The sequence below is a fragment of the Pogoniulus pusillus genome, chromosome Z (genome assembly GCF_015220805.1).
Source record: "Pogoniulus pusillus isolate bPogPus1 chromosome Z, bPogPus1.pri, whole genome shotgun sequence".
Taxonomy (NCBI): Eukaryota; Metazoa; Chordata; class Aves; order Piciformes; family Lybiidae; genus Pogoniulus; species Pogoniulus pusillus.
Window position 1 is genome coordinate 45150022 of NC_087309.1, and position 26592 is coordinate 45176613.

General features: G+C 38.9%; 1 protein-coding gene across 5 annotated transcripts in view; it reads left to right on the top strand.

Moving 5' to 3' along the window:
• The first annotated feature begins 654 nt into the window (after window positions 1-654).
• Window positions 655-26592, top strand: part of KIF2A (kinesin family member 2A) — a 57779-nt gene continuing 31841 nt past the window's right edge. For 3 of the 5 annotated variants that reach the window (XM_064140687.1, XM_064140688.1, XM_064140691.1), the window contains exons 1-7: window positions 655-738; window positions 19565-19659; window positions 20944-21063; window positions 21478-21532; window positions 23485-23607; window positions 24175-24275; window positions 26461-26556. In XM_064140687.1, coding sequence (XP_063996757.1) covers window positions 675-738; window positions 19565-19659; window positions 20944-21063; window positions 21478-21532; window positions 23485-23607; window positions 24175-24275; window positions 26461-26556 — 654 coding nt within the window. In that variant the 5' untranslated portion in view covers window positions 655-674. Of the gene's footprint in view, window positions 739-1001; window positions 1037-19564; window positions 19660-20943; window positions 21064-21477; window positions 21533-23484; window positions 23608-24174; window positions 24276-26460; window positions 26557-26592 lie in introns of those variants that run through there. The other 2 variants (XM_064140689.1, XM_064140692.1) reach the window with 2 other exon arrangements.

The following is a 26592-nucleotide window of genomic DNA, read 5'->3' on the forward strand; positions in this document are numbered from 1 at the left end:
ACCTGGTGCCAAACTGGCAGCTGTGTCTTCAAGTCGAAGACAGACCTAATAGGTAGACGATTGCATACGCGGCCTGCAGCTGGGCCAAGCCTCCTCGTCCGTACGGGCCTGGGTGAGCGGGGAGGCGGCTAGGCGGCCAAGAGCAGGGCTTTCACGCGGGCTGCTGGCCCCAGGGCTGGGGGACGCCCATCTTGTGTCAGCCCAACCGAGATGCCTCGACGGGCGGCTGCAAAAGGAACAGCTGCGGCTCGGTGGAGCCGAAGAGGGACGGCGAGGTGGGGCTTCCAAAGGTCGCGACGTGGGGACACCAGGCGTCCCCGTGACGGGGGAGGCCGGCTCGGACCCGCCCGTGCCCGCCGTGGCAGGAGGAGGAGCAAGCAGAACCGTAGCAGCAGCAGCACTACCCCTCCCTCCCCCGTAAGCCTGTCCTGTCGTGACGCCGCTCGACGCGCGCAGGCGCAGCAGTTCCCAGCGCCTGTTGTATCCGGCCGGCGCCTTTTCTCTCTCCCCGCTCCTCCCCTTCCCTGTCCGCCCCGCCCGTCCTGCCTCCTTCCAGCGTTTTTGGAGCCTTCGCGGTCAGTGTCGGTATCGCCGCCGTCGCTGTACGCGCTGTTCCAAATCCCTGTGCGCTTGGCCGGCAGCGCCTGCGACCTTCCCGGCTGCCCCATGAAGCGATGGCAGCGGCCAACTTCGGCAAGATCCAGATAGGGATCTACGTGGAGATTAAGCGCAGCGATGGTGAGTGGGGCAGGAGCCAGGCTGATCGAGCTGCTGCAGACCTCGCGAGGCGCCGGCGCCGCCCCGGTGTGCGGCGCAGGGGGCCAGGGAGGGGGCTGCACCGGGGCCCATTGTGTGTGCGGAGCTGGGGAGTGGCCGGGCCTGGCGCGCGCTGCGGTTGTCAGGGGAGCGCTGGCGCTTGGCGGCGCAGGGCGGTTGCGCGAGCCGCGAGCGGCGGCGGCCGCTGAGGACGGGGAGGCTGCGGCAGGGCCGTGAGGGAGGGGCGGCGGCAGGGCGGGGGTCTGAGGCGGATGAAGAGGTGAAGGAAGGCTGGGCTGGGCTCGTGGGGGAGGGGAAACCGAGAGAGGTGCGAGACGTGTGGGGGGAGGATGTGGATGATGAGGGGATTTAGGGGGGAAGAGGGGCGTGGGTGGGAAGGAAAGCTCAGGGGATTTGGGCGCGGGGGGTGGGGGGGATGGGCTCAGGGGAGGGCATTAGAGGAGGGGATGGGGCGATTGGAGTGATGAGGGGTGGAAAGGCCTTTAGCGTAAAGAAATAAGTTACTTGCTGTGGTGTGCTGGTCGTGCTGTGAAAAAAGGACAAAATAGTATGCTCTGACAGAAATGCCTTTGGACACTTCCATCACTTGACACAAAGCCTTATGTTCTTTATGATTCAAATATACGAGTAGTGCTTGCTATTTATATCTGTGAGTTGTTATTTTTCTGTGTTTCTCATTTTGCCCAGCATCTGCTGGGAGGAGGTACAGTACAGTCCAGAAACACACGTGAATAAAGGAGGCGTGTATGACTGTTTTAGGGTGCTAACTCTTCGTGTTTATCTGGTAATTGTAAACTGAGATAGGAAATTCATTGGCTGAATTGATGGCAGATCACTCATGACTTCACTCTTTAGTTTGATTGGGAATATGTAGCATCGGTTTAGCAGGGTGGGGTTCTGCTGGGATTTTCTGGAAAGCTTTTTTTTTTTTTTTTTTTTCCTCTCACTTCGGGGTTCAGAATCTTGCTAAAGAATAAGCAGATGTTTCTAAGGGAAGAAAGATCTGGAAGTCAAAGTTGCTGAAGTTGGAGTGGTTTTGTCATGAGGCAGGAAACAAGTAGCCCACATGCTCTAGGAAGCTTGTCTTTCATGTATCCCATAATACTGTTCAACCCTACAATAAAATAATGATTAGTGTTGGCTGGACACTGTACTGCATCTAGCACCTCTATTTCAGCTTAATGGCTTGTGTGTTGCATGAAGAATTTGATAGATCTGGCTGTTATTTGCATAATTCCTGCAGATTTCTCTCTGGAGCTTCAGAACACCTTACTATCAGACTGCAAAACTTTTTCTGAGTTCTGTGTGAACTTTAGGTTTTGCTATATGGTTTGTATGTCTCTGGAAAATAAGGCATGAGAATGCTTTGCTGCCTTATTTTTTTTCTCTGCAGGATTCTGCTTACTTTTAATGTCAGAAGTAGGACAGTAACTCATGAATAATACTTATTTTTGTTACTGTTAATGTTTGACATACTGTGTCACACACATGGTGTAACGTGTTAAAATTGTAATGGTGTTACACATCAGTAACATGCGAGAGGATGGCCTTCACAGCAGTTGCTCGAACTCTATAATTTTGAAAAATGCATTTGTGTTAGACCAGTCTTTATGTGGCCCACCAAACTGCAGTGTCATACCAGTTGGTGATTCCTGGTTATTTTGAGGTTTGGTTGGGCCTGGTAGAGGAGATGCCCTGTTCAGACTTGGACTACTGCCTTTTTGTGTCATTCTTTTGTCATTAAGCTGTAGGAGAAACTATCCTAGATATGTGGAAGGAAAGGGAGCATTTGAGAATTGTATCAAAGCATAGGCAGCACTAGATTGCATTGCCTTTTAGAAGGTAGATTTCCTACCTGAGGCAATCTAAACTGGTAAGAATTGCTTCTAGTTAAGGTGAGAGCCTTGTTTTTACCTCTCAGTTGTATTTTTCCAACAAATGCTCCTATCCTGTAGTGCAAATGATTGTTTCTTGATGATTTAATACCGTAATTGTTGATTCCCTAAGCACAGTAGAAAATTTTTGGATGTGGTAGGTTTCTACCTGAATAATGAGTTCCAGTAGCTCAGAGAGACCCGTTACCCCAGCAATGTATGTAGGAAATGTATGGCAGAGTGAAGTGGAGGTCTTCACATATAACTTTCCTGGTTCTGTAGCATGGAGCACAATTAAAACTTTTGGACAAAGCAGTGATTGTCTTGAGGGTTTTTTTTGTTTGAGTTTGTTTGTTTTCATCATGTTGTTTGTAGGGAGTACTTTTTCAAGACTAATTCACTTGTGTGCTGAATCCAGAGAAGAATAGTTTTACTCTGTTAATGGGGTCATTTGAAAACGTATACAGTTTTCCCCATCTGTCCACCAGTTACGTTAATTGCTTTTCTGAATACAGGGTTTTATGAATTCCAGGTAACTCTCTTTAAGTGAAAGAAAAATGTAACAGGAAAGCATTTTTTAGGGAGACATGAATTTTAGAAGTCATACTTGTGCACTGCAACAAAATTGCAGAGAAATGAAAAAAAACAAGTGTGAGAAAGAGCCCAGAACATTCTGAAGAGTAGCATGTTCTGTCATTTTGACAAGTTCTAATTAGACTTAAGTGTTTCATAACACATTTCTTACAGGACTGAATAGAAAATAAATGTACAAAAGAAAGGTATTCTTTGAAATCAAGGCCAAAAGCATGAAAGCAGTGTTAAAACTCAGCACTTTCAAGGACTGATGCTGCAGAATTGCTTGCTGTGTATCTCTTCTTTGTTAGTAGGTAAACATTTATAAAAATGCCTAAAATGGAAACATTGTCTCCGGTTTTTAATCGGAAGGTCCCGTATGTCCATGTAATAAGTGGTCAGCTGGTTTGCCATTTTACAGTAATTTCTGATCTTGAATTTTAGTACTTCTATCAGTATAATTTATGTATGTAGCTTGAAATATGCCTTTGTAATCTGTCTTGGAAACAGGAACGAACTGTAGAATGGACTGACTTCCATTCCAGAAAAATCTTTATCAAATGTAAGTTTAAAGAAGTAGAGGGAAGTAGAAAGTACCTGTGCGACTCACTGTAGTGCTCCTGTCCAGAAGATGCCCCTTTGAAGTCTAAATATGGGCATTTGTTGTTGAATTCCTTTTGTTTAAACAATAATAGCTGACTACTTTATGGTGAACTTACACCTGTATCTGCACTTCCTTGTGCACTATTCCTTTAATGATGACAAAAATCTGTGTAACTATGTGGAGAAAGAATATATCACTTTTTGGGGTTTTCCCCATTAATTCATTCTTTTGCTGAAATAAGGGCTGCAGGGCATATGAGATTTACCCTTAGAAGGCTGCTTAGTGGTTTTTTCCTTTACTTTTTGAATCCAATTTTGTTCTGTCCATTTCCTCCTCAGGTTGTTGGTATTCCTTCTGTCTTTACAGATCTGAAATACTACCAAGACAGACAGATAAAATAATAATATATTTGCTAATTTTGAAAGCAGAAGGGATTACACTTCTGATCTCACTGTGTCAGAAATAATATGACAGATAAGAGATATTCTTGTAATTGGAAGAGTGACCAAACTTCTGTGAATGAGAAAATGCCAAATTTATTTTGTAGGGACTCACCATCAGCTGGTGTAAAAAGGACCATGATTTGTCCCCAGTTTTTGATAATACAAGAACAGGAGAGATGGCCATTGTAGAATGAAAACTTAAAACTGACAAAGAGCAGAGTTATTGCAGTTACCACATGGAGCTTATTTCCAGAGGAATGGAGACTAAAGCATAGCAGGATTTTATGAATGATGATGGGAATACCAACTCTCCCACTAAAACTTGAAAAAATACACCAACCGTAAAAGGTGGTTTCTCTTCTTCCTGAGTCTGTAGTTTAAATAACCTCTAAATGATAGAGGTATGATGAAATCTTGCCTGTGGCTCTGTTATTTTTAATTGCCTAATTAAGTATTTTCTTTACTCAGAAGCAGCTGGAACTGGTCATGGTGGAAGATAATACATCTATTCCAAAACCCTACTGGCAACTCCTCTCTTCTTAGGCTTGCCAAAAAAGTGTTTTACCTTCAAACACAAATTGGACAAATTTTTTGTTCTTTAAAGCTCAGCTTCTTTGTTTCTGAGAATTTAGAACTCTGTAGCATCCTCCATCTTCTGTATAATGCACTATAATGGTCTTGATCTCTGTATACAATTCCCAATAGCAACAGTGGGTTTGTAGCAGGATAGAGGGTGTAACTGCTATAAAAAATATGTTCAGGTTTTGATAGTCACCCTGTTTTACAAGCTCTTGGTGATAGATTTAACTGGTAATGTGCTTTAATTCTTTCCTTTGGTGACATACATCTATTTGTTCCCTGTGATTCAAACTTTTGTTAATACATTTAAGTGATTTGATTCTATTACCTAATCTCTATGTAAGCCATACAGGACACAGCGTGTCTTTGTCTTTCCACAGTAGCCAGATGACACACAGAGTTTTGAGTCTGCTATTGCTGCTCAAGCTAAAGAGTCTAACATTTGGGCTTACCTAGTGTAGGTTCTCATATTGTTATATCCAGAGACCCTGGGGATGATTGTTGTGGAAGTGTTTACTAGGTGGATTGTATTTTTTGTGTTCCTTTAAAATAACTTTTTAAGCATTCAGATATTCATGATGGCCTTCAGTATTTTCTATAAATAGTTTTTGAATGATGAGAGTTAAGTCCTAATATTCAGAGAATCATCTCATCTTTATTTCATAAATGTTTAATAAAGCATTGCATACTGGCAATAATGTATCTAGAGCTGCTGTATGTGTCTACTAGGAGTACAGAGTTTGCATTGCATGTGCCCTCCTCCCCCTCCCCCTAATAATCAGTTTTGGAATCCATCCTTTGTTTCTGTTTGATAGGTGAAGTTGCTGCTCTTTTCACCAACTCTCTATGATGACCTGTTCCTGGGCCCAGTTTTACTTGTCCTTTCTTTTTGGGCTTTATAAACTGAACACTTTGCTATGCTGCTGTGGCACCAAGCGCTGCTTCCCGCTTTATTGGGAAGAGGTCATGCCTGACTGAAGAGTAGTGATTGCAAAAATCTCTCTCTCTATTGTTTAAGACAAACTAGCCTTCTGAGTTCTTTTAATACATATACTTACCACAGGACAATGTAAAGAAATATTTACTGATTGAGCTCCTTTTGTTCAGCACAAAATCTGTAGAATATTTGCTATCTTGACCTGGGAAATATTTGGGTGTTTGTTTTTTTTTGTGCTCAAGGAGTAAGTAACAGAATGGAGTAAATTGACTTAATTGCTTTGTTCTCAAGTTATTCCTTTGTACATGTTTACTGCTTATATCATGAAGTGTGATTTCTGCCACCCCCACCCATCGTAGTGTTTGTTCGATTATCTTCCTCACCATACTCATGACTGGACTTGGGATGAAGGAGAGTGCTGTGGTCAGTCTATGGTGAACACTGGGGTGGTGTTCACTGCAGTTGTTTGTAGCATGTTTAGTCCATAGAGGAAAATAATTCAGTGACTTTAAGCACATTACATGTTTATATTAACTTTTCATAGTTAAATTTATAATGTAATGCAGAAAGCAACTTATGGAAGTCTGCTATAAGGATTTCAGAGATAGTCTTGGCTTTGTCCAATAGAGAATGTATAGTGAACAAAATACATGCATTGTCAGTCATAATGTTGAAAGACTGGCTTTTAGTAGTCAGTTTCTCATGATGTGTCTGTATTATTGTTAAAATTATTTGGAAATATAGACATGTAGGTTTTTATAGAGCTGTAATACAGTCTTTGTTTTGTCTGTTAATCTTTTTCAAAAACACTAGCAAGTTCTCATGTATAGAAACAATTCTATTTGCTTTTGAGAAAGCTTATGTATTCTTTCCAGTTTTATTGCTTTGTCTTTTTCAGAGGTGGTCTTGTGTTTTCGGAAGGAATAGTTCCTTCTAATGTAACATGCTTTCAGTATAGCTTATTGTTTTTACTTAATGGCAGTTCTGATTGCATCAGGCATAAGCTGCTTTCTAAGGTTCCCTGCCTTTTAAAGGGAACAGTGCTGCATTCCTTGCCACTTCAGCAGCGCTGTCAATGTGAAACTAATTGTCTGATCCCAAGCAGTAACAAAATGAGTTCAGGTAGCTTGCAGATTTTAGAAAAATCTATTACTTTGGTTTTGTTTTTTATGAGTGGATGGCCATGGTTTTCACATAACACAGTGTTACTTGTGCATTATCAATAATACCATTACAGCTCTGTCAAGTGCAGGTTTGAGTTTCTTGTGGTTCTCACTGGATACTGACAAGATTGTGTTATGCAGATATTGAAAGTGTATTTTCAGTCTCTCCTGTTATTTGCAGGATAGTATGTTAAGAATTGCCTTCAATGGATGAACATGGTAATTATGTGAGTGGAGAAAGGTGTACTGTGGATTTCGTTTAAAACTCTCTTTAGAAGCAAGGTGCGTAACATACTTGTACCCTTGCAGAGTTTATCTCTACATTTTTTTTGTTGCAAACTGCTGCACATTTTGCAGATATGTTTTATTTTCCCCTTGTGGCTGCAGTGTATGTGGAGATGGTGATGTGTTTCCAGCCAACACTCTGGAAATGTTAGGTGGAGATACAGGCATGCATAATAATGTGGGCTTGAGGAGCTCTGCCTTTAGAAGGATGACAGTGGAAATGAAGTCAGTTTGAAAAGCACATGAACAATTAGACTTTGAAATACTCCAAGTTTCTGATTAAAATTTGGGTTATGTTTCCGTGTTCTTCTGTAATTTATGAATTGATCTACCCAGTTCATTTTGACATTTTCATAAAATAGGAGTTCAGATGATAATGAATGAGATGGATGTAATTCACCATTTTATGGCTAAGGTGCAGTAAGCTTTCATCAAACATAGAGAAGAATTAAAATATTATGTGAAGTCTTCTCATCAGTTTGAGCTTTTAAAACCTTGTTAAGATAAGGGAAAAATACAAGCTTTAAACTTGTATGAGAATAATGGCTTCTGTTAACCAGGATCAACTGCTGGCAGTTGTGCAACTAATTAAGAAATGGTAAATGTTCTTACTAAACTTAATATTGTAAGGTAAGGAAAATGAAAAAATAATCCAAACAACAAAACACTGTTTGCTAGGGTGGGTCATGATGGGCAAGTGGAATGGCATTTGAAAACTATAGAAGATGCTGGTAGAAGATTTCAGTGTGATGCAGGACGTTACTGTTTTTAGGTGTCTGCTGTCAACTTCAGAGACGGTAGAGAAGATAATGAAAAGGCGATCTCTGCCATTTATTCAGGCAACAAACAGGATGGGAAAGGAGGAAAGGAGAGACAAGACTAGCCAAATTATCTGTATGTTCTGACAGAGGGTTGATTCACCACACTATCCAAATCCACCACGATCTTAAATCCTGTGGCTAAGAAAATTTCAACAACCACTAAACCCCAGTGCTGTTACTGAATCTGGTTTTACTCCTCCTTTACTCCATGTTTATTGAAGTTTATACTGAACACGGTGGACTTTGATCTACAAAAGTACGTAACAGTATTCTTGAGAGGAACTTTCAGCAGCAGTTTTAAAAGATTTTAAAGAAGCTGCATGCAGAATTGCACTAAAGGACTCTAAGAACTGCTGACTGAATGCACAAAGAGATGTCAAATTATGTTCAGTTTTGCAAAATATAAAATGTGTACTCTCTCTATAGATAAGAGGACATCAAACTCTTCCGTGAACTGGCTTGAAAATTGTAAACTCATAGGGAAGATAGGAATGTCATTACCAGGAACTGAATGTAAACCTTCATTCATGCAGTGAGTGTGAAAAATAAAAGTGGTGAAAGACAGAATATACAGTCATCGCATACAGTAATGTCTTTTTCACATTTACATGAAGTTTGCAGCTCTGATTGTTTTGTCTTCCTTAAATCTGAGAACTTCGTGTTGGTTCATATAGGCCATGGAAGAAACAGCATGCATTGGAAAATCTCATTAGGATTTTGAAATCAGGTAAATTGTTGTTGGTTGGGCTTTAAGTTTGTTTGTTTGTTGTTTTTTTTAAACACTTTGAAAGGGAGATTGCTATGTAAATATACCACAAAATGAAAATTCCTTTATGACCGGTGAACAAAAATTCACTCCCCCCAAGTCTTTAAGACTTTTACTGAAATTGGAGAATGTGAATTTTTTCAAAAAGCTAGTAAAGTGTTTCTGTTTTTGGGGTTTTTTTGTTTTGTTTTGTTTTTTTAAGTTCCTCAGTCTCTTTACACAGGCTTACAACTATCATAAGAAATATCCCTCTGGATCAAACTACTGGTTCATGTAGTCTAACTGCAGCAGAAGAGGCTCTTTAGGGAAAGCAGGTCAACCTTGCCAATGTCTTAGGTTTTTATCCTCCCACAGTACCCAGAGTAATATCTGGAATAGTAATACAACTCTGTGTATATCCATTTATGGACCTATTTATTGGACTCCTTTTTCACTCAGCTTACACTGTCCGCCTCTACAACTTTTTGTGGAAGCAAGATTAGGAAGTTCCTTGCATGGAAAAGTATATTACTAGTTTTATCTACCTGAATCCAATGTCCCTTAAGAGACAGCTTCCAACTTTAGTGTTGTAGGATTCAGTGAATGTTTCCACACATTCTGTCCTTTATGTTGTGAAGCGCAGTCAAATCCATCCAGTCTTCCTTAAGAGTGAGCAGCTTTATCCACCTTAATATTTTGTTCTCTTCATCTTCTTAGTTGTCATTCTCTCTGTGTTCTCTAATTCCACTGTGACTTTTTTGAGGTGCAAAGACTAATGCCACAATACTTGACATTTGAGTGTAACAAAATTTTATTTATAGTTGGAAAATGACACTTGTTTTTATGTTTCACTGATGGCTTTTTGTTTGGTTTTGTAGCAACATGTTGAGTCAATCTTTTTAGAGGAGTGTGTTAACTTAAGGATCTTCTACTTCATTGTAACTCCTAGCTCCAGTTTCAGCGTTGTGTATGCATAATTTAGATTATTTTTTTCTTTAGGTACATTTCTTTTGTCTATATTGAAAATCATCTGACATATTTTCATGTACTCCCTTAGTTTTGAGATTCCCTTTTGAAGTTACAGCATCTGACTGTCCAAAAAAATGTATTGCCAAAGGATCAGACTCCTAATGTAGTGTAGTACAGAGTGTAAATGAACATGGTGGTTCTCAAGATGAGTCTTAAACTAAACCATTTAATCTGTCACTGTTTAGATAGTCATGTGATTGGCCATTGAAATGGGCTGTCCTTGGATGTGATGGAGTCACCATCCCTGGAGTTGTTTAAAAAGAGGTTGGATGAGGTTTAGTTAATTAGAAGGTGTTAAGTAATGGATTGGATTCAATGATCTTGAAGGTCTTTTCCAACCTGATTAATTCTGTTTGATTATGTGTTTTTAGTAAGTTTCACACCTGCATATTCTCATGCATGTCCCTGAGCATGTTACACGTGGTTCTCTTCATGCTTTAAAGCCATGGTACTGGGAGGCTGCAATGCAGTGTTCTCACTTTTGTGAACATCAGGGTGAAAAACCATTTCAAAAATCGTAGCCTTAGGGATGTGTAGGCATGGCAGTTGGGACTTTGGACATGCATCTTCTGATTGTCCCTTACACCTTTGTGCTATCCTTTAAATGGCTTTGAATGTGGCCTTGGAGCACACTAAGTTGCATTTGGATGAAATTTATATTCTTACATGAATTTTAATGGAATGTGTAACAGGATGGACTCTAACAAGGGATATTCGGTCTCCAACCCTAGAATCCCCTTCAGTCCCATCAGAAATATGTGGTATAAGTGTTTGATCTCCATCATTACCTGCTCTGCATGTCTGCTCCTGTTGCAGCCGTGCTGCTTGCTTTGATAGGCACATCTGAGGGACCTGGGCTGTACACTAAGTGCTGTAGTTGTGAACATTGTGCCGTTAAAGGTGTTGTTCCAGGGCTGTTGTGAACGTGAACCAACTATTGTCTTATGATTTCTCTCCATGTTGTGATCTGGAAAGAAGACAGGGAAGTCATCTCTGTCACTTAAGGATTTTCTGTAGCAACTTAGTCTGTGTGCTGCTTGAGAACGAGGTGGTTGGTCATGGGTTATGCCATGTTTCAGTAAAAATCTAACTCGACAGCAATTTACAGGTTCTTAGAGAAGTTGCTTCCTCTCATCAGAAAGACTCTTGTGATACTCCAATGACAAAACCAGTATAACTGAATAAAACAATTTTTAGATCATGGAGCAATTTGCCATCACCTTAACATCAATTTTGAAAGTTGTAACAGCTCATCCTGCTTGATTTTGCACTAAAATAAGGGGGAAATTGTAGATCTAATTGAAACATTCCAGGAGTATGCAGTACTCAAGTACTTAGTCTCTGTGTCCCAAACTACTATCCTAGATGTGGAGTAGGTTAAGTATGGCACTGAGTCCTGGAACTGAGTGTAAAGGATTTGTGCAGCATTCTTTGTATCAGGGTCACTCATATCTGAATTTTAGAAAGAATTTTTGTGGAGTATGAAAAATGATTCAAATGAAGTTTAATACAGGAATTGCAGTGTATTTAAGATAGGTGGTGATACCATACCTTATAATTTCTACATAATACTGTGCCTTCTGAGGTCAGTTTTGGAACTGACTAAATGGTCACAACACATAAAGTTACATGGTTTGCAGGAAACTTCATAACTGTGCTAGAGTGGGAAGGTTATCTATGTGGAGTTGTATATCATGCAGGAATCTTGGGAAGTATGGAATGAAACAACTGGGGTAAACCATGGAACAGAGTAAATGTGGTTTTGCTGTAGAGGGGGAGATCCGCAGCTGTTACGATAGGCAAAAAACCTTGATATTCTAGGTGTGGGCTACCAGGATGCAGTGACAAAGGGGAAAGTGAGTGTGGTTTCAGAAGTACTGTTACTTGGTAGTGAGTACTCTGTGGAAGGCAGTCTGGAGCTTCTGTAATATATTGTACCTTGTCCTGGGTAACACTGCTAGAAGAGCCTGAAACAGGTAACGGTAAGCTCACTGGTCTTGTACAACTGTGTACAAGCCATAAATAAAAGCACAAAGTACTTAGTGACTGAACACATGTAATCTGAAAAAAAAAAAAAAGAAAAAAACAACAAAACAAACCCAAGTTTGTGTGTGTTGACAGCAGGGTGCTAGTGCAAGCTTTCTAGGGTGAAAAGCAGAGGCAGGCCACATAATAATGTAGATATGAACCATGTTCAGTTTGCTGAGGAGTTTCTAGGGGACTTACAGTAGTATGTGTTAGATAAGTGGATAAGTGCTTCTTTTCAGATATCAGTGAGGGTGGTGAAATGCTAAAACATGTGGCCTGCAGACGTGGTAGATGCTCCTTCCCAGGAAATATTCAAGGTCATATTGGACAGGGCTCTGAGCAACCTGATCTAGTTGAAGATGTTCCCTGTTCACTAAGTGATGCTATGATACTGTGATCTTTTGCTGTGGCTACATTATATGTAGAGAACTTACCCATTCTCAAAAATGATAGGATGATTGGCATAGTATAGCTAAAATAACTTAAAAGCATCAGTGCATCTACTGAGTATTAATGAATTTTGCTGCTTTGGGAACAGAGTTCCTCTATTGCTCTGACACCTACAGAGGCAATATGTGGCTTTTGGCTTCCAATTGCTACAATGATGACATGCTCTTGACAATCTTTCTTGAAGCTGGTGAGGTGACAGTTGTTGATTTCACTGGCAGTTCACTGGCAGTTTCTGAGGGCAAATAAGGGGAAAATGTTTTAGAAGAAGATCGCTAGCATAAAATAATGTCATTTGAAATGTGCTGAAAGAGGGATATTAGCACCCCACCCCCAAAAGAAGATGGACCTGTCTTGAAAGGAAGTAGTGGGATAACTGCTTAGTTTACTATGGAACAGGGATGCAGGTTAATTTAGTACATTTCAGGAGCAAGGAAATGAAGATGTGCAAAGCTGGCCTTCCAGATGGCTGAAGAAAAGAGTCTTGCAAGGAGATGTCTCTGTTTTGGCAAAAACTAGCCAAAGGCAAAAATAAAAGTGCACAGCTTCAAAACAGATTTTGGAGGCCATAGTGCTTGAGCAGAAATCCATGCCTAATTAATTGCAATTTTAATATTAAAGTTGACACCTCTCATTATGATAATTAATCAAAAGGAGTACATCCTAAATGTATGTGACAGTTAACTGACTCTCCATGCAAATCATGCTAAACGTCACCTAGAAGGCAACAACAACTGGGTATAAGGTATAAAAAACAGTGAGGGGAACACCTCTGTTGTTGGGGAAAGACTGTGGCTTTAGCGGAGATGAGGATGGCTGAAGAGCTCTGCTCCTTTTCCTCCTCCCAAGACAAAGATCCTTTCTTGGTAAGAACTACACCTTCAATATATAGCTCAACTTTTACTGGTGTTTCTATTGTATGCTAGTGCTGTTGCAGAGATTTATGTCTCTGACTCTGGATGTTACCCAGGATTTATTAATCAGTTAGTATTAATCAATCACTTACAGCTAGTGCATTTATCACTGGCAATCCTGGATCTGTTGTACCTGCCACTTCAATGTTGGGTTTTTTTCCAAACCTATGTTAGTGCATGTCCTTATGGGGGCGCTGTTAAAGAGGTAAATGTTAATTCCATCAAACAGTTCTGGTAAAGAGTTCTGGGGCTCTGAGACGGGCAGATGTCAGGGTCTTGCCCGAAACATGACAGAAGTGAAAAACCAAGGTGTTCTTCAGCTGGGGAAATCACAGGAAATTTGTTTTGAAAGTGAAGTGAAGTTTTAGAGATTGACTTCCAAATTGAAAGGTCAGCAGAAAACCTCAATGAATCACAATGTGAAGAGATTGGAGATTTGACAATTGACAGAGAAGCAAAAAGCGTGACAGCAGCGCTGGGATGCTGCTTGAAGTAACTGCTGTAGAGAGTGTGCATCAGTATGGGCAGCTAACAAGTTCAGCTAGGCTGAGCATGATGAATTAGTTTACTGGCTGGGACTGAAGGGACTTGCTGTTGAATGCAAGGGAAACCAAAAAGTTGCTTATGTCCTGTTTGCTGTCTAAGGGGTGTTAAATGTGCTGTTTGTGTTTTGAAACTAAGTATTATATGCAGTTGAGTGGCATGTCTATATATTGGATTTTTCCCCTCTCCATTTTATAGTGGAGTGTTAGTAAGATCTGTGAACTTTGTTTTCCATTACCTTTGATTGCTTATTCACAGAAGTTAGATACATATCTTTCATCGGGATTTTTCTGAGTTCGATAACTTTCTAAATGGAACTAAGAGTAGATGAAGTTGGATTTTAAGTTAAAGCTGAAATGTGCAGGCTGATATGAGAAACTTGATTTTGGGTAATACTGGTTTCTGTTTTCAAAATCCCTGTCATGTCTTAGAGGTTTTCATAGATAATGTGGTTGTAACATGCTTGTCATTTGAAGGACTCATGGTGGTAATTTAGAGACTAAACTAAAATGCTACCTAGAGATCATTCACAAAAACATATTTATCTTCCATTATAATTTTAATTTTTTAATATTAAAAACCTTGCTTTGGAAATGTGGCAGGTAGTGTGTGATAACATTGTGTCTAAGGTAACAGACACAACAATAGGGAAGGTTGGCAAATTCAAAATATATCTATAAGATTAAGTAAAATAAAGTTGTAACTGTGGTAGATACAAAGAAAATTAAAGGCGTCTTGATTGTAGATAAGTAAAACTTTGAAATAACGTAAAATCAAACATATGTAGTGTTGTGGACAGAGAAACATCTGTCACTAGTAACTGCCTTTTTTTCCTGGAGGCATTAATAGCAGGACTATCTGTAGCACAGAGAAGACCATGTCAAGTGCTGGCTGCCTGAATTAGGGGCCTGAAATTAGGAAGCTTGAAATTTGCTTTTTCTGTGGGATATTTTCCTTGAAGTTTGGTAAAGGCTTTGCTTGATGAGTAGAGGATTATTTTGCAGCTTTCTGAGTTCTGTGAGAGCAGGAAAGCACTTCCGCCAGTCACCAGGAATCCTTAGCATACAGGAGACCTTTTTCTGTACCATGGTAATTCTGGTAAATGCTGCTTCTGGATTTGCAGCCTCATGTTTCTCCTAAACTTATTTTGTATATGTGTAACTTGGGGGTTGTACTTTTTTCAAAAGACAAGGAAGAAAATTCTTCTTCTTACTATTTTAATTTTTGAGTAGGAAGTGGCAGAGGATGCAAGTCTATCTTGTCCAAGTGTCTCTAGATGAGATAACATTCATGTTTAGTCCCTCATAAATATGATTAGGAAAATGATGGTGATTTCACAAATGCTTATTATAATCCTTCAAGGGATTAGTACCTCTGTTGCAATGATAATCTTCAGGAAGTTGTAGTATATTTTTGCATTAATCTATGAAACATCTACTGTTGATACACTTAGAAAAGATAAATGCTAGGCTGGCAGACCACTGCCTGAGCCAAAATAACACATTTGTGTTCCTGAAGTTCAGAGCATGTAACATAAACTCTGAGTTTACTGATTGTTTGGTCCATTAATACTGACATAGCCTAGTCCTGCTAAAAAGTGTTGCCTGGGTTTTATTTGTCAAAGCTTAAACAGCTGTATGATGGTTCTAATGTAACACTACCAGGTAGGATCCTGCTGCTGTTTTTGGGAGAAGAATGAGCCAGTTATGGTGGAGATTGACTCAATTACCTGAACCAGAGCTGATGTGTGAATTTTAAATTATTACAGCTCAAAGATACTCCTAAGACAAGTTTTGCATGAGATATGTGAGTACACAGTGTCTTTTGAAGTGAGTGCAGTTCAGTTATGTGAAATGGTGGGGAAGGCTGTGGTATTTCTCCAGCCTTATTTATTGAGTCATTCAAAGAGATGAAAGGAGATTGAGTCAGATGTCATGCAGTGTTGTAGCCAGACTGTAATTTAGAAAACACCAACCCATATTTAACATTGATAAGTTGTATTTCTGAAAACTATTAGGAAGATTAAAAGGTCACAGTCTTAGTATTGTCATTGATCCCTGCATCAAAGTTGTGATGTTTGGAGAATTTTTGCTGGTAGAAAATGCTTGCTTTGCTTAGAGGTAAGGATCCAAGTATATCTTGGTGTTTGTGGACACCACACATTGCTACCTATATTGAAGATTAGTTTTATCCCTAGTTACTTGCTTTTCCTGCTACTTGCACTGATTTCTGAACCAACAGCTAATCTAAGAACAATAGAGGACATTTTTCTGATATTTTTGCAGGCGTTAATGTTTTAATTTGTCAAATATTCATCAGGTGACTAGGAAGAGAGGGAATGGAGAGTTCTTCATCTGTATAGGTGATGGCGAGAATGCTATTAATGTGTGGATTTAAAGTAACTATGAAGTGTTGGCTTCACATGTTCATGTTGTATTGCTGTCTTTACACCAACACTTTGTGCATGCTCTCCACAGTAGGAGGTAAGCCAGATGCCCCACACTGACAGAACAAGTTTAAACAAATACTAACCTTTTAATATAACTTGTACATTAGTTTTGAGACCTTTAGCAATGGAGCAACTTCCAAGATAAGTTTTCTCTCTGTGAATTCTACCTATGTGAGGAAAGGAACTAGAAATTAAGCAGCTGAGTGAAGAGTTGGAGTTTCAGCACTATGGCTCTCCTTTCTTATTTTCTTTTCAAGATGTATGTCAAGTTAGTCTTTCTTAAGTTGTTTGCTCTTTTTCCAGTTTGCCATAATACCTGTTTGTGTTAACATGGGTGTGTTTACATTTTGGATTTGATACCAACTCTATATACATTAGAAATAAGGGATATTGCCTTCAACCACTTTCTGCAGATTGATTTGGCTCTGATGCTGTAGCATTTACAGAATGATCTTGCTTTATATGCTAGACGAGGTTTATGCCAGCCTAATTGGTTGCTGGCATTCCTGAATTTCACAGCTGCTGTATTCAGCTGTGTTCTAGAAAAATATAATGGAATACTGTTCGTGGAGAGCAAGAGGCAATTGTAAAGATGTAAATGTGTTTTCTGGCACTTCAGTAACATGTAAACTTTTAGTAACACAAAGACTTTTTAGGAACATATTGTATGGGTAACATTCCCAGTTGAAGCATTGTAGTATACATTGTCTGTTGAAGCGGAGAATATTTGGGGACTTTTTTTTTTCTGGTAGTGTTCTTTATTTTTATTCATTCCTGACTTAATTGGCCAGGGAACAGATAAGACTGGCACAGAGATGGAAGATTTATTGTGATTCTTTTACTACAGTATGCTGGCTTACTTTGTTTGTTTTTTTTCATCTTCTGTTTTAATTATTATTCATTCTTAAAATTAATAGAGTATGGGAGCAAGTAATAGGACTTATGTGATGGCTCTGTGATTAATAGTGTCACAAGTTTAAGCTGTTAATAGCACTTTTCTGCAAAATTTATAGAATTTGGTAACATACTAAAGATTAATATGATATTGTATAGAATATGCATGGCTAAACTTACATTTTTTCATATACTGGTTTTCTCTTGATTCTGGATTGATGGCTGGGCCAAGCCTTAGAACAACAGCAGAAGAATTTACCAGTATAAGCTTGAGGAATCTTCCAGGTGCCATGGTGTTATGTCCTTGCAGTCCAAGCATGTTCTTTGTAGAAATGGCACTGCTACAGACAGTCAGTGGCTTCTATTGCCTGGTTTACTGATGCACTAGATACATAATTGAAACAGCTTGACAACAGGATATTCTTGCACAAAATTAAATCTCTGGAGGTTATTAAAGGCAGGAAAAAAACAGATGTGTTGTGGAACTTGCACAAATAAACTTGCACAAAAGTGCTCATCTGAGGAAATACAGTGTGAGAGAATTGTACTCAGTTGTCTTCAGCCTAGTCACCAGAAGGATTTAGGCAGGGTCCTGATGTCAGGACGTTTACCTGTACAATATACTTCAGGCTAGGGGAAAGGGAGGAGCACCTGTGTGTGGAGCAGAGGACACAGAGGTACTACCTGCCCGTACATCTCAATGGGGAATGCAGGCCAGACAGCACACAACTGGGACACCCAGCAGAACTGTGCTCACAAAGCACAAATGTAAGGATTTATTCAGACAAAACATGGGTCAAGGAAATAAAAAGTGATGCATGCTAGAGAAGAGGAATGATGTGAAGCAAAAGGGGAGACCTTTTATTTTTAAGTGAAAAAAAAAAATCTGCTTAACTTTCTTTGGTGGTGGAGTGAATCTTGTACTTTTGGGCAAGGACAAGCATGAAGATTGTAAATGCATGGGAGATGTATGTTGCCAGCAAGGTGAGAACAGCAGATGTGAAGCCATGCTGCCCAGGGAAGCTGCATCTTTTGCAAGTTCCTCAAGTTCTGTGCTTTGCTTGATTGACTTTTTTTTTTTCCCTCTTCATCTGTACGTTATATGACGTAGATTTGCTGTTGTCTTTCATGGTGCTTTCCTGTAGTATTCTTGCTTAATTTCAACTAGGTGTGAATGCTTGATTACCTCTTGCAATAAAAGAAGTAACATCAGTACACATCTGTGATTTGCGCTGCTGGTGAAATAGCTTGGGATAGGCTATAAAAATGTTAACTTTGGAAAGCTGTCAAATTATGACTGGCCTGGCTAAACCAGAAGTCTGTGGAGGAGAAAACTGAAGCTGATTTGGTGGTCTAGGAGCTTTAAGAAAGGAGAAGAGAGGGTGCAAGGTTTAGGGGAGACAGAACAGAACAAATGTGTAAGGGTCATGCTATGTTTCTTCCCCACTGGGTGCCCAGCAGCAGCAGCATATGCATGGACTGCTCTGGGGTGGTTGCTTGTGCTTTGGGAGCTGCCTGTGGCTGTTGGGTAGGGTACCTGCAGGGGTGGCTTGAGGCAAGTGAAGTGGAGATCGCTTGTTCACACTATGGCTTGTTAGGCACAACTGTTAGAGGAGTCATTGCTTTGGACTTGTTATTCTCTTTAGAAACCCCAATTCTCAGTATTCTTAGAGCAGAGCATAGATATAAAATCAATGTGACACCTGGGTCTTGATCCTTTTATGTCAGTGCCTGGCTGCTTTGCTCTTCCAAATGCTTCTCACTACTGTGTGTAGGAAGTAGGACATTAAACAATTCTAGTATGCTGCACGTTTGAAAAAACCCTTGTTCCTATGGAAAGCATACTAGTGGGGCCTTACTGCACTTTTCAGGATCTTGCTGTCCTTTACTGGAGAAGTTAAGGCAATGGACCTTTAATTCCAGCTATATTTATATAAGCAGCTGTTTTTAAAATGATGATTTGTATTATCGTAGCAGGCAGTTTAGTTTTAGTTGAATTGCCAGCTGTTTGAATGTCCATAAGAAATGGATGTCAGAATACAGTTTCAGAGGGCTTCAGTGCTGTGCTGGGGCATGTAATGTATCCTTAGAAGGACAAAGAAGCCTTTGTGAAGGAGCAACTCAGGAGACTGTACCAGTTTGGGGAGATGCATGGTACTGAAGATTTCTTCCTTTCAAGAAAAGTCTGAGTGGTGTGGTTTTTCACGTGGTGTTTTGTTTACTTACCATTCAGTTTTATGTTCATTGAGCTTGTATGCTGTCAAGTTAGTTTCCACTGGTGGATCAAGTCTAAGCCACTTCATAGTATGTGGCCAGGAATCAGCTTCTATTTATCAGCCCTTGTTTTGTGTAACACTCTTCTTCCTGCCTCTCACTGCATGTCACAGTGCAGCAATGAAAATAACTTTTTGAAAAGAACTCCAGCAGTTAGTAAGTTATTGTTTGTGTTTGCTTTCTAGGCCGAATTCATCAGGCCATGGTAACATCTCTAAATGAAGAAAATGAAAGTGTAACTGTTGAATGGATTGAAAATGGAGATACTAAAGGCAAAGAGGTAAGCTCATTTTTTAAAGGAGAAGTATTTTAGAATAATTCTACATGAATATTATTTTGCAGCTTGCACTGAAAACAAAAAGATGCAAATCTTTATTTACTTGATGATTCTTTGATTGCAGACTATTTTGTGTGGAAGCTGTTGGGCAAATGTGGGTTTCTGTTGTATTAAATTTGACTTCCTGAGCTCTGTGTCATAGCTTTTAAGTAGTTCTTTTCATCTATTGATTTTGAACCAGATTACAAAGGCTGACCTTGTTATCCTCTTTTTACAAGTAGAAAAATCAAATTTTTGAGAGGGAGAATGACTTCTAGTTCAGACAGGAAACTAGTGGGAAAGCTAGATTAGAAATCCTTTTGTACTTGTATTAGTGAGAAAACAAACTGTTTGTTTGTTTGCCTTTTTTTTAATTTTTGACAATAATTTTCCAGCCTTGCTTTCCTTGAGAAACTGTCTTTGTGTGTAATGCTTTGCTCTCCCCTCTTCCTTTGAATGTAGGACCATGTTAGCCATTTTCAAATGAGAACTGGAAAGGCATCTCAGAAACAATTATATTTCAGTGGTTCTGTGAAACCACAGGGGGGAAGAAAATCAAACAAACAAAAAACATAGCGAAACTATGACAAAATCCTGGTGATCTCATTGCCTGAGCTCATCCTTCTGGACACAGAGAATCCATACAGTAGTGAGGTCCCTGAAAGGTCTAGCAAGGGGAAATGGCAGTCTATGGAGACCAAAGCTATATAACATTTTTAGGAAATCGAGTTTCAATAGGTCTGAAGCCAGCTGTTTCTGAGATCCTGCCCCTCCCACTTTACAGCATTTCAAATCAGAAACACTTGAAAAAAAAAGGATAATTTTAACATGATTGCAACTGTGATATTTTTTTCAGTGGTTGTAATTTGTTTCTTTTGCACTCTCTGGGAAATTTCAAATAATGAGGTCCTTTTTTTATGTTATAGAATATCTTTCATATTTTGTAGTAATGCCCAAGTTACCATAGTAACACCAACATCTGTCTTAAAATGTAATAGAATTATTAATATCCATTGGTCATTTTCAATCCATCCCTTTTCTGACAGGTGTGTTTTCAACTTGCACAAAGCCCCAAGCCAATGTAATTTTTAGCAATCATAAAATAACATCATTCAGGTTTTAGAATTATTGAATTGTGGAGTAAACCAAATAAATACATTTTCTTTTTATCCTCAGGCATAACAGCTTAAATTGAGGGGATGAATATTGTTCTAAGACTCATAATACATTTTATATTCTTTTACACAGATTGACTTGGAGAGCATATTTTCACTTAACCCAGATCTTGCCCCTGATGAAGATATTGAACCTAGTCCAGAAACACCACCACCACCTGCTCCATCAGCCAAAGTGAACAAAATTGTGAAGGTTGGTAAAATTTATGCAACACATTCATGTTAAACTTAACAGTTCTGTAATACATGTTGTTATACTTGAATTTTTAACTTGAATGTTTGTGACTGGAGCTATTTGATAACTGTGTTGCTTTTGTTTTCTAATGGAGAAAGTAGGTTTCTGATTCTTTTTTTAAGAACAGATTTAGAAGAGAAGGAACTGGGAATTAGTATTTATATCAATTAATATATCTCAAGAAATAATATAGAACATTATTTGGACATTGTTTTGAAACAGTACTTGTAGTTCAAGCAGTCTTCACTCTCGGCTCTTCAGGGAGAGATTTGGCAGCAATCATCTCTCTGTATCGCTAATACGTTATTTTCATTCACTGGAAAGCAGCAAGGGCTGCTGTTTGTTTTTAATAATACAGTTCTTTCTTTGTAGAGTCGACGAACTGTGGCAGCTACTAAGAATGACACGCCTGGCAGAGATAACAGAGGTAAATGTTACCTCTTCTTATTTCAAGGAAGTGAAAAATATATGAACATTTTAACCCTCTTTTCACTTAACTTAATTGTCCTGCTTTTCTCATTTGATATGACTGCATATGGCATGTAGAAGACATGGTCCATCATTCCGAGATTTACTCCTATGTATATTTAGGAATTCATACTGTATGCATAGTATTCATATGCAAATTTAAGTAATATAATGTTAGGAAAGCTAACATCAATGAACTGAAAGTGCAAAAATTTTTAATTAATGGTGCTGCATTAGATCCTGTGTGCACTTTTCCAAGTTAAAGCATCTTGGTTTGCTTCAGCTTAGCTGTTCCAGTATCCATGAAGTAGTGCACTTAAAATTCATTGAGAATTTATTTCACTTATTAACTTGGTTTTGTAAAGGTTTTTGTGTGAAGATTTATTCAAAGAAGTACTTAAGCCCTATATGTTATTTCTCATTCTACAGTTAATAGCAAAAAACGTAAAGAAAAAAAAAGCTGAAACACCACAGGGGAAAAGGTGAATGAATATAGACATAATGCATCTATAGGATTAGAAAGAATAGTTACTGCTTATTGTTTTCATTTTCTCTTTTGCATTAAACTTAACTAACTTGTGCTGATGGCAGTGATGATTCTTTTCCCAAGTATTAATCAAATGGCATTAATTCAGACTTGATTCCAGTCTGTTTGTTTAAACTTGAGAAACAAGTGGGCTTGCATATACTCGCAAGGGTTCAGACTTGTCTGATGGATGATGCCATTTTCTTCTAGGTTGTTTTTGTTTGTTTTCTAAACAAAAACCTCAGAAGGAGGGGTTAATTTTATGCAAATTAACATTGTTTAAATCTTACTGGTGGGGTCTCCTCATGTCCATACATGCTGTCGTTTGGTACTAAGTGGTCTGTTTGGTATGGAATAACCCCATAGCTTGTGTTTTAACAGGTCTTAAGCATCTTACTATACACAGCAGGCCTGAGTATTTGTAATTAAGCCTTGTAATGCTTAAGGCCTTGTAATAAAGCTTTTACCACCACTTTGTCTTATTTCCTGTACTCAATCTTGCTTTAAAGTAGATCTGCTATTGTAGTTGGAATAATCTGGGCATTTGTTCTGTCTGTCCCATTGGACACCTGTTCTGTAGTTGTTTCTATGTAGTCTTTATTTGGGGTGTCATTTCTGACTGGTAATCAAAGCTGATACTTTCACTTGCATAGCCTTCTGGCAGACTCTGCTAGGAGCACGTGCAGGAAATGGGCTAGCTGAAGCAGAGCTGCTTGAAGCAACTCTTTGAAGAAACAATTTAAAGCATTCAGCTCTACCAAAGAGGCTAGCATGTGCACCACTCCCACTGCATTCACTCTGAGCAGATAACCACTGCATCTTCAGAAACCAGCATCCTTAGCACATAGAGAATCAATGCATAAGTTTAGATGTATTGATTTTTTTTTTATCCCTTCCAGTATGGTGTCAAAAAGGTTTCTTGCCCTGCACTTTGCGCTGCCGTTAATTTGTATCTCTCTGCTCCTCCAGAGATCATAGGCTCAGTGGAGTGGGACAGACCATTTTGTAATGTTAGAGGATGTGAAACATCAAGGCTCTATTCTCACTCAGTTTTGGGATATAATCACAGTACAAATTTCAGCACTTCAGGACTGCACGGACACTTCATTCTGTGAATGTAATGCATTGTACTGATTCTGCAGTAGAATTTTTAAAATAGACACTTGCAGCATCAGTGCCCAATAATCATGTTGTGTTACTGTGTAATACTAGAATAAAAAGGGATGCATACCAAATGTCTTGGACATGAAAGTCTCCCCTCCATCCTAAATAAATTGCTGTCTGGAAGAGGGCCTCTTCTTATCTTGTTATAACAAAGCATTTTTGAACCAGATAGAAATATTACTCTTCTGTGTCCAGATGAGCTTTGTGCTTTTCCTTTGCAGTGGTTGGTTCTGCACGCCCACGACCTACACAGCTTCCCGAGCAGTCTTCCTCCTCTCAACAGAATGGTAGTGTTTTAGATATATCTCCAGTTCAAGCTGCAAAAAAGGAATTTGGACCCCCTTGTATGTAAACCGTGTATCAAAGATTCATTCATTCTGGGCGTTACATGTACATTCTCTTGGATTATGTTGTTGTCCATAAATGACAAATGATCTACATGTGCAGTTGTCTGTGAGCTTTCTTGAGGAGCTTTTTCAGAGAGCTGTTGCTAAACAAATACTCACTTTTGTCATAGTTGTGCTAGTATATGGAATTCAGTGTTCCTTTATTTTTGCTTTGTTGTTTCTTGTTGTGTGTTTTTGTTGGGTGGTTGGTTTTTTTTTTTTTCATTTTAATTTACCTAGGCTTTCTTTTAATTTAAACCAAGAGATCACATGTATCTGTCCAAGTGTTTTTTTGAGGGTCATTTTCCTTATGTTTTTGATCATGCAATTATTGTCCCATTCCCATGACTCTTTGAATTAATTTATTTGATGAATTTGAGAAGTTAAATGGCTGTAATTATTCTGTACTAACACTGATTTTTCTTTAGAAGGCAATTAATATAAATGCATTCTAGTTATTGATAATATAATTAATATGCTATAATGCAACGTAAAATATTCTAAGATGTTACTGTTTTCTTTAAGCACGCAGAAAATCTAACTGTGTGAAAGAAGTTGAAAAATTACAAGAGAAACGTGAAAAAAGAAGGTTACAGCAGCAAGAACTTAGAGAAAAAAGAGCTCAGGTTAGTATTTTTAGCTCAGATGGAAAAAATGTTACAAAAGTTTGCAAAATGATTGCACTTTTCAGTCTCTCATATTTTTTGTGAACTGTAGCAGTCTAGAAATGATATCTTGCTGTATACAGGTTTGATAAATCTTTTGGTACTTGTATTGCTGTTATTGCAATTACTTAAGACAATTTATCCCCCCTCCTCTTATTGCAGCTTATAATTGCTTGTATTGACACACGTTCTTTAAAGATCAAGTATGGATAATAATTCTCTCTTAGGGAAAACTGATTATTTTCCAAATATAAACTTTGGCTTTCAGGTAGGTCTATTAAACTACAGGATTACAACATTATGATAAGCTTTTCTTCATATGTTTGATGCTTTGCAGGAGATCTAATTAAGGCTCAAGTCTGAGCAGTGACTTTTTTTTTTTTTTTTTTCCTTTAAGCCAGTCTATACACTGTTTGTGTCATGTAAGCAGCTTGGCAGCAAGTTCTTGCAAAATTGTGTGAAAGAAATTAAATTGTGAATCCTGTGAGAAAAATCTCTTAATAAGTGACGTTCTGTCACAGCAGTATAAAAGCATTAGCAAAACTAGTAGTGTAGTTTTGTTGGCAGCCCTGTGCATATGTTTCTAAAGAGATGATACTACCATTCTGCTACTGAAGTGTCACCACCAAGTAATTCAGTGAGTTTTCTGTATGATTTAATGGTATTTCTAAGTTGATCTAAAAGTCACCTATGTTGAATCCATGCTCTCTCATTTCCATCCATTTACACAATTGCAAAACATTATTGTGTCTTTATGTGTGAGGAATAAATGTTTGGGGTTTTTTGGCTTTATGTACTAAAGTACTTTGACATGGTACTACACCTAAAATTTTGGTTTTATTGCTCCATTTGTATCTGAGTCTTAAACTTCCAAAAGAGGAAGCTTTCTTTGTCTTGGTGATCTGTATGTACCTGTGCTTCCTATTGCTTTAGGTATTCTGTTGTTGTGGAATACAGTTATTAGTGGAGAAGAATATTAGACAAACACTTTGTCCATAATAAACAATATTCCCTTCTGAATGTTAGAAGGAAGCTCTTCAGTGGGAATGCATTTTGTGTGGTATTACTTTTTAGCACTTCTTATTTCACTGTGGCCAGCGTGAAACACATCAAGGTACAGTGAACTTATGATCACCAGGACACAGTTTTATCTGAGGTGAGGATCAGCTGTGTGTTGCTGACGCCCTTTCAGTTTGTTAGCTCCAATGCAGTGCTTTCTGAGAGTGGCTGTGCTGTTTCCACAACCAGCTGTGATCTAGAAGAGAGTTTAACATGATTTGAGGGGACCTAAGAAAAACTTGTTAAGGTCTGAGCACCAGGACTGGCTATGTGCAGCATCAGCAGTGTGTTTTGCAGTGCAATTAAAATGAACATTTATGGAGAGAAGTAACAGGAAGAGTGTTTGAATGATTCTGCAGAGAACCGGCTCAGCTCACAGGAGGCCTAGGAAGGCATGGAAGGGGAATCTGTGCATGGCCTTGTGTGTGTCCATTTACCCTGGTACTGATGGCTTCAAGTTTGGGGATGGGGAGGCTTCTGAGCCTGGATGTGGTTTAGTGTTTATCCTTGGGATTGTTTCTGGGTTTTGGGGAGTCTAAGAGTTAGAAGTGTTTCCAATGCATCCAAGCAACTGTGGGAGTTAACTCAGGACTAGTAATACAGCCAAGCTCCCTTTAGCTCATTTGGATTCAGCAGGGTTGTGCTTAGAGAGCAGCTGGACTGCCTGCATTGTCTTCTGTGGTGTGTGTTGTACCGTTGTAATGTTGGATTGCCTTATCTCGGATTAAGAAGCATTGACTGTAGTTGTTTAGAGGTGTTTCCTTAGTGTGAATACTCTGGCAAAGGTGGGAGCGATTTCTCTTGAGTATGCAGTTAATGAGTCCTCAGTTAAAAGGTGAGGACTTTTCTATTGCATGGCAAACAGAAACATGGAATAGAAAGTATACAATTGTTTTGCTTTATGATTATGAAATAAACTACATAAGAACAGAAAAAGGCATAAGACTTGCATGTAAGACATTTCTGGCTTTTTAGAGAAAAGTAAGATTTCACTTAATGTGTGTTTTTCTTGTAAGTGATGCAGAAAACACTGTCACTAGTGTGTTTCAGAAAAAAAAAATAGAAATTCTGTTGCTTACTTCCTTAGGATGTTGATGCTACAAACCCAAATTATGAAATTATGTGCATGATAAGAGATTTCAGGGGAAGTCTGGATTATAGACCACTAACAACTGCAGATCCTGTAAGTACTTCAGCAATATCGGAATTTTTTACCCTT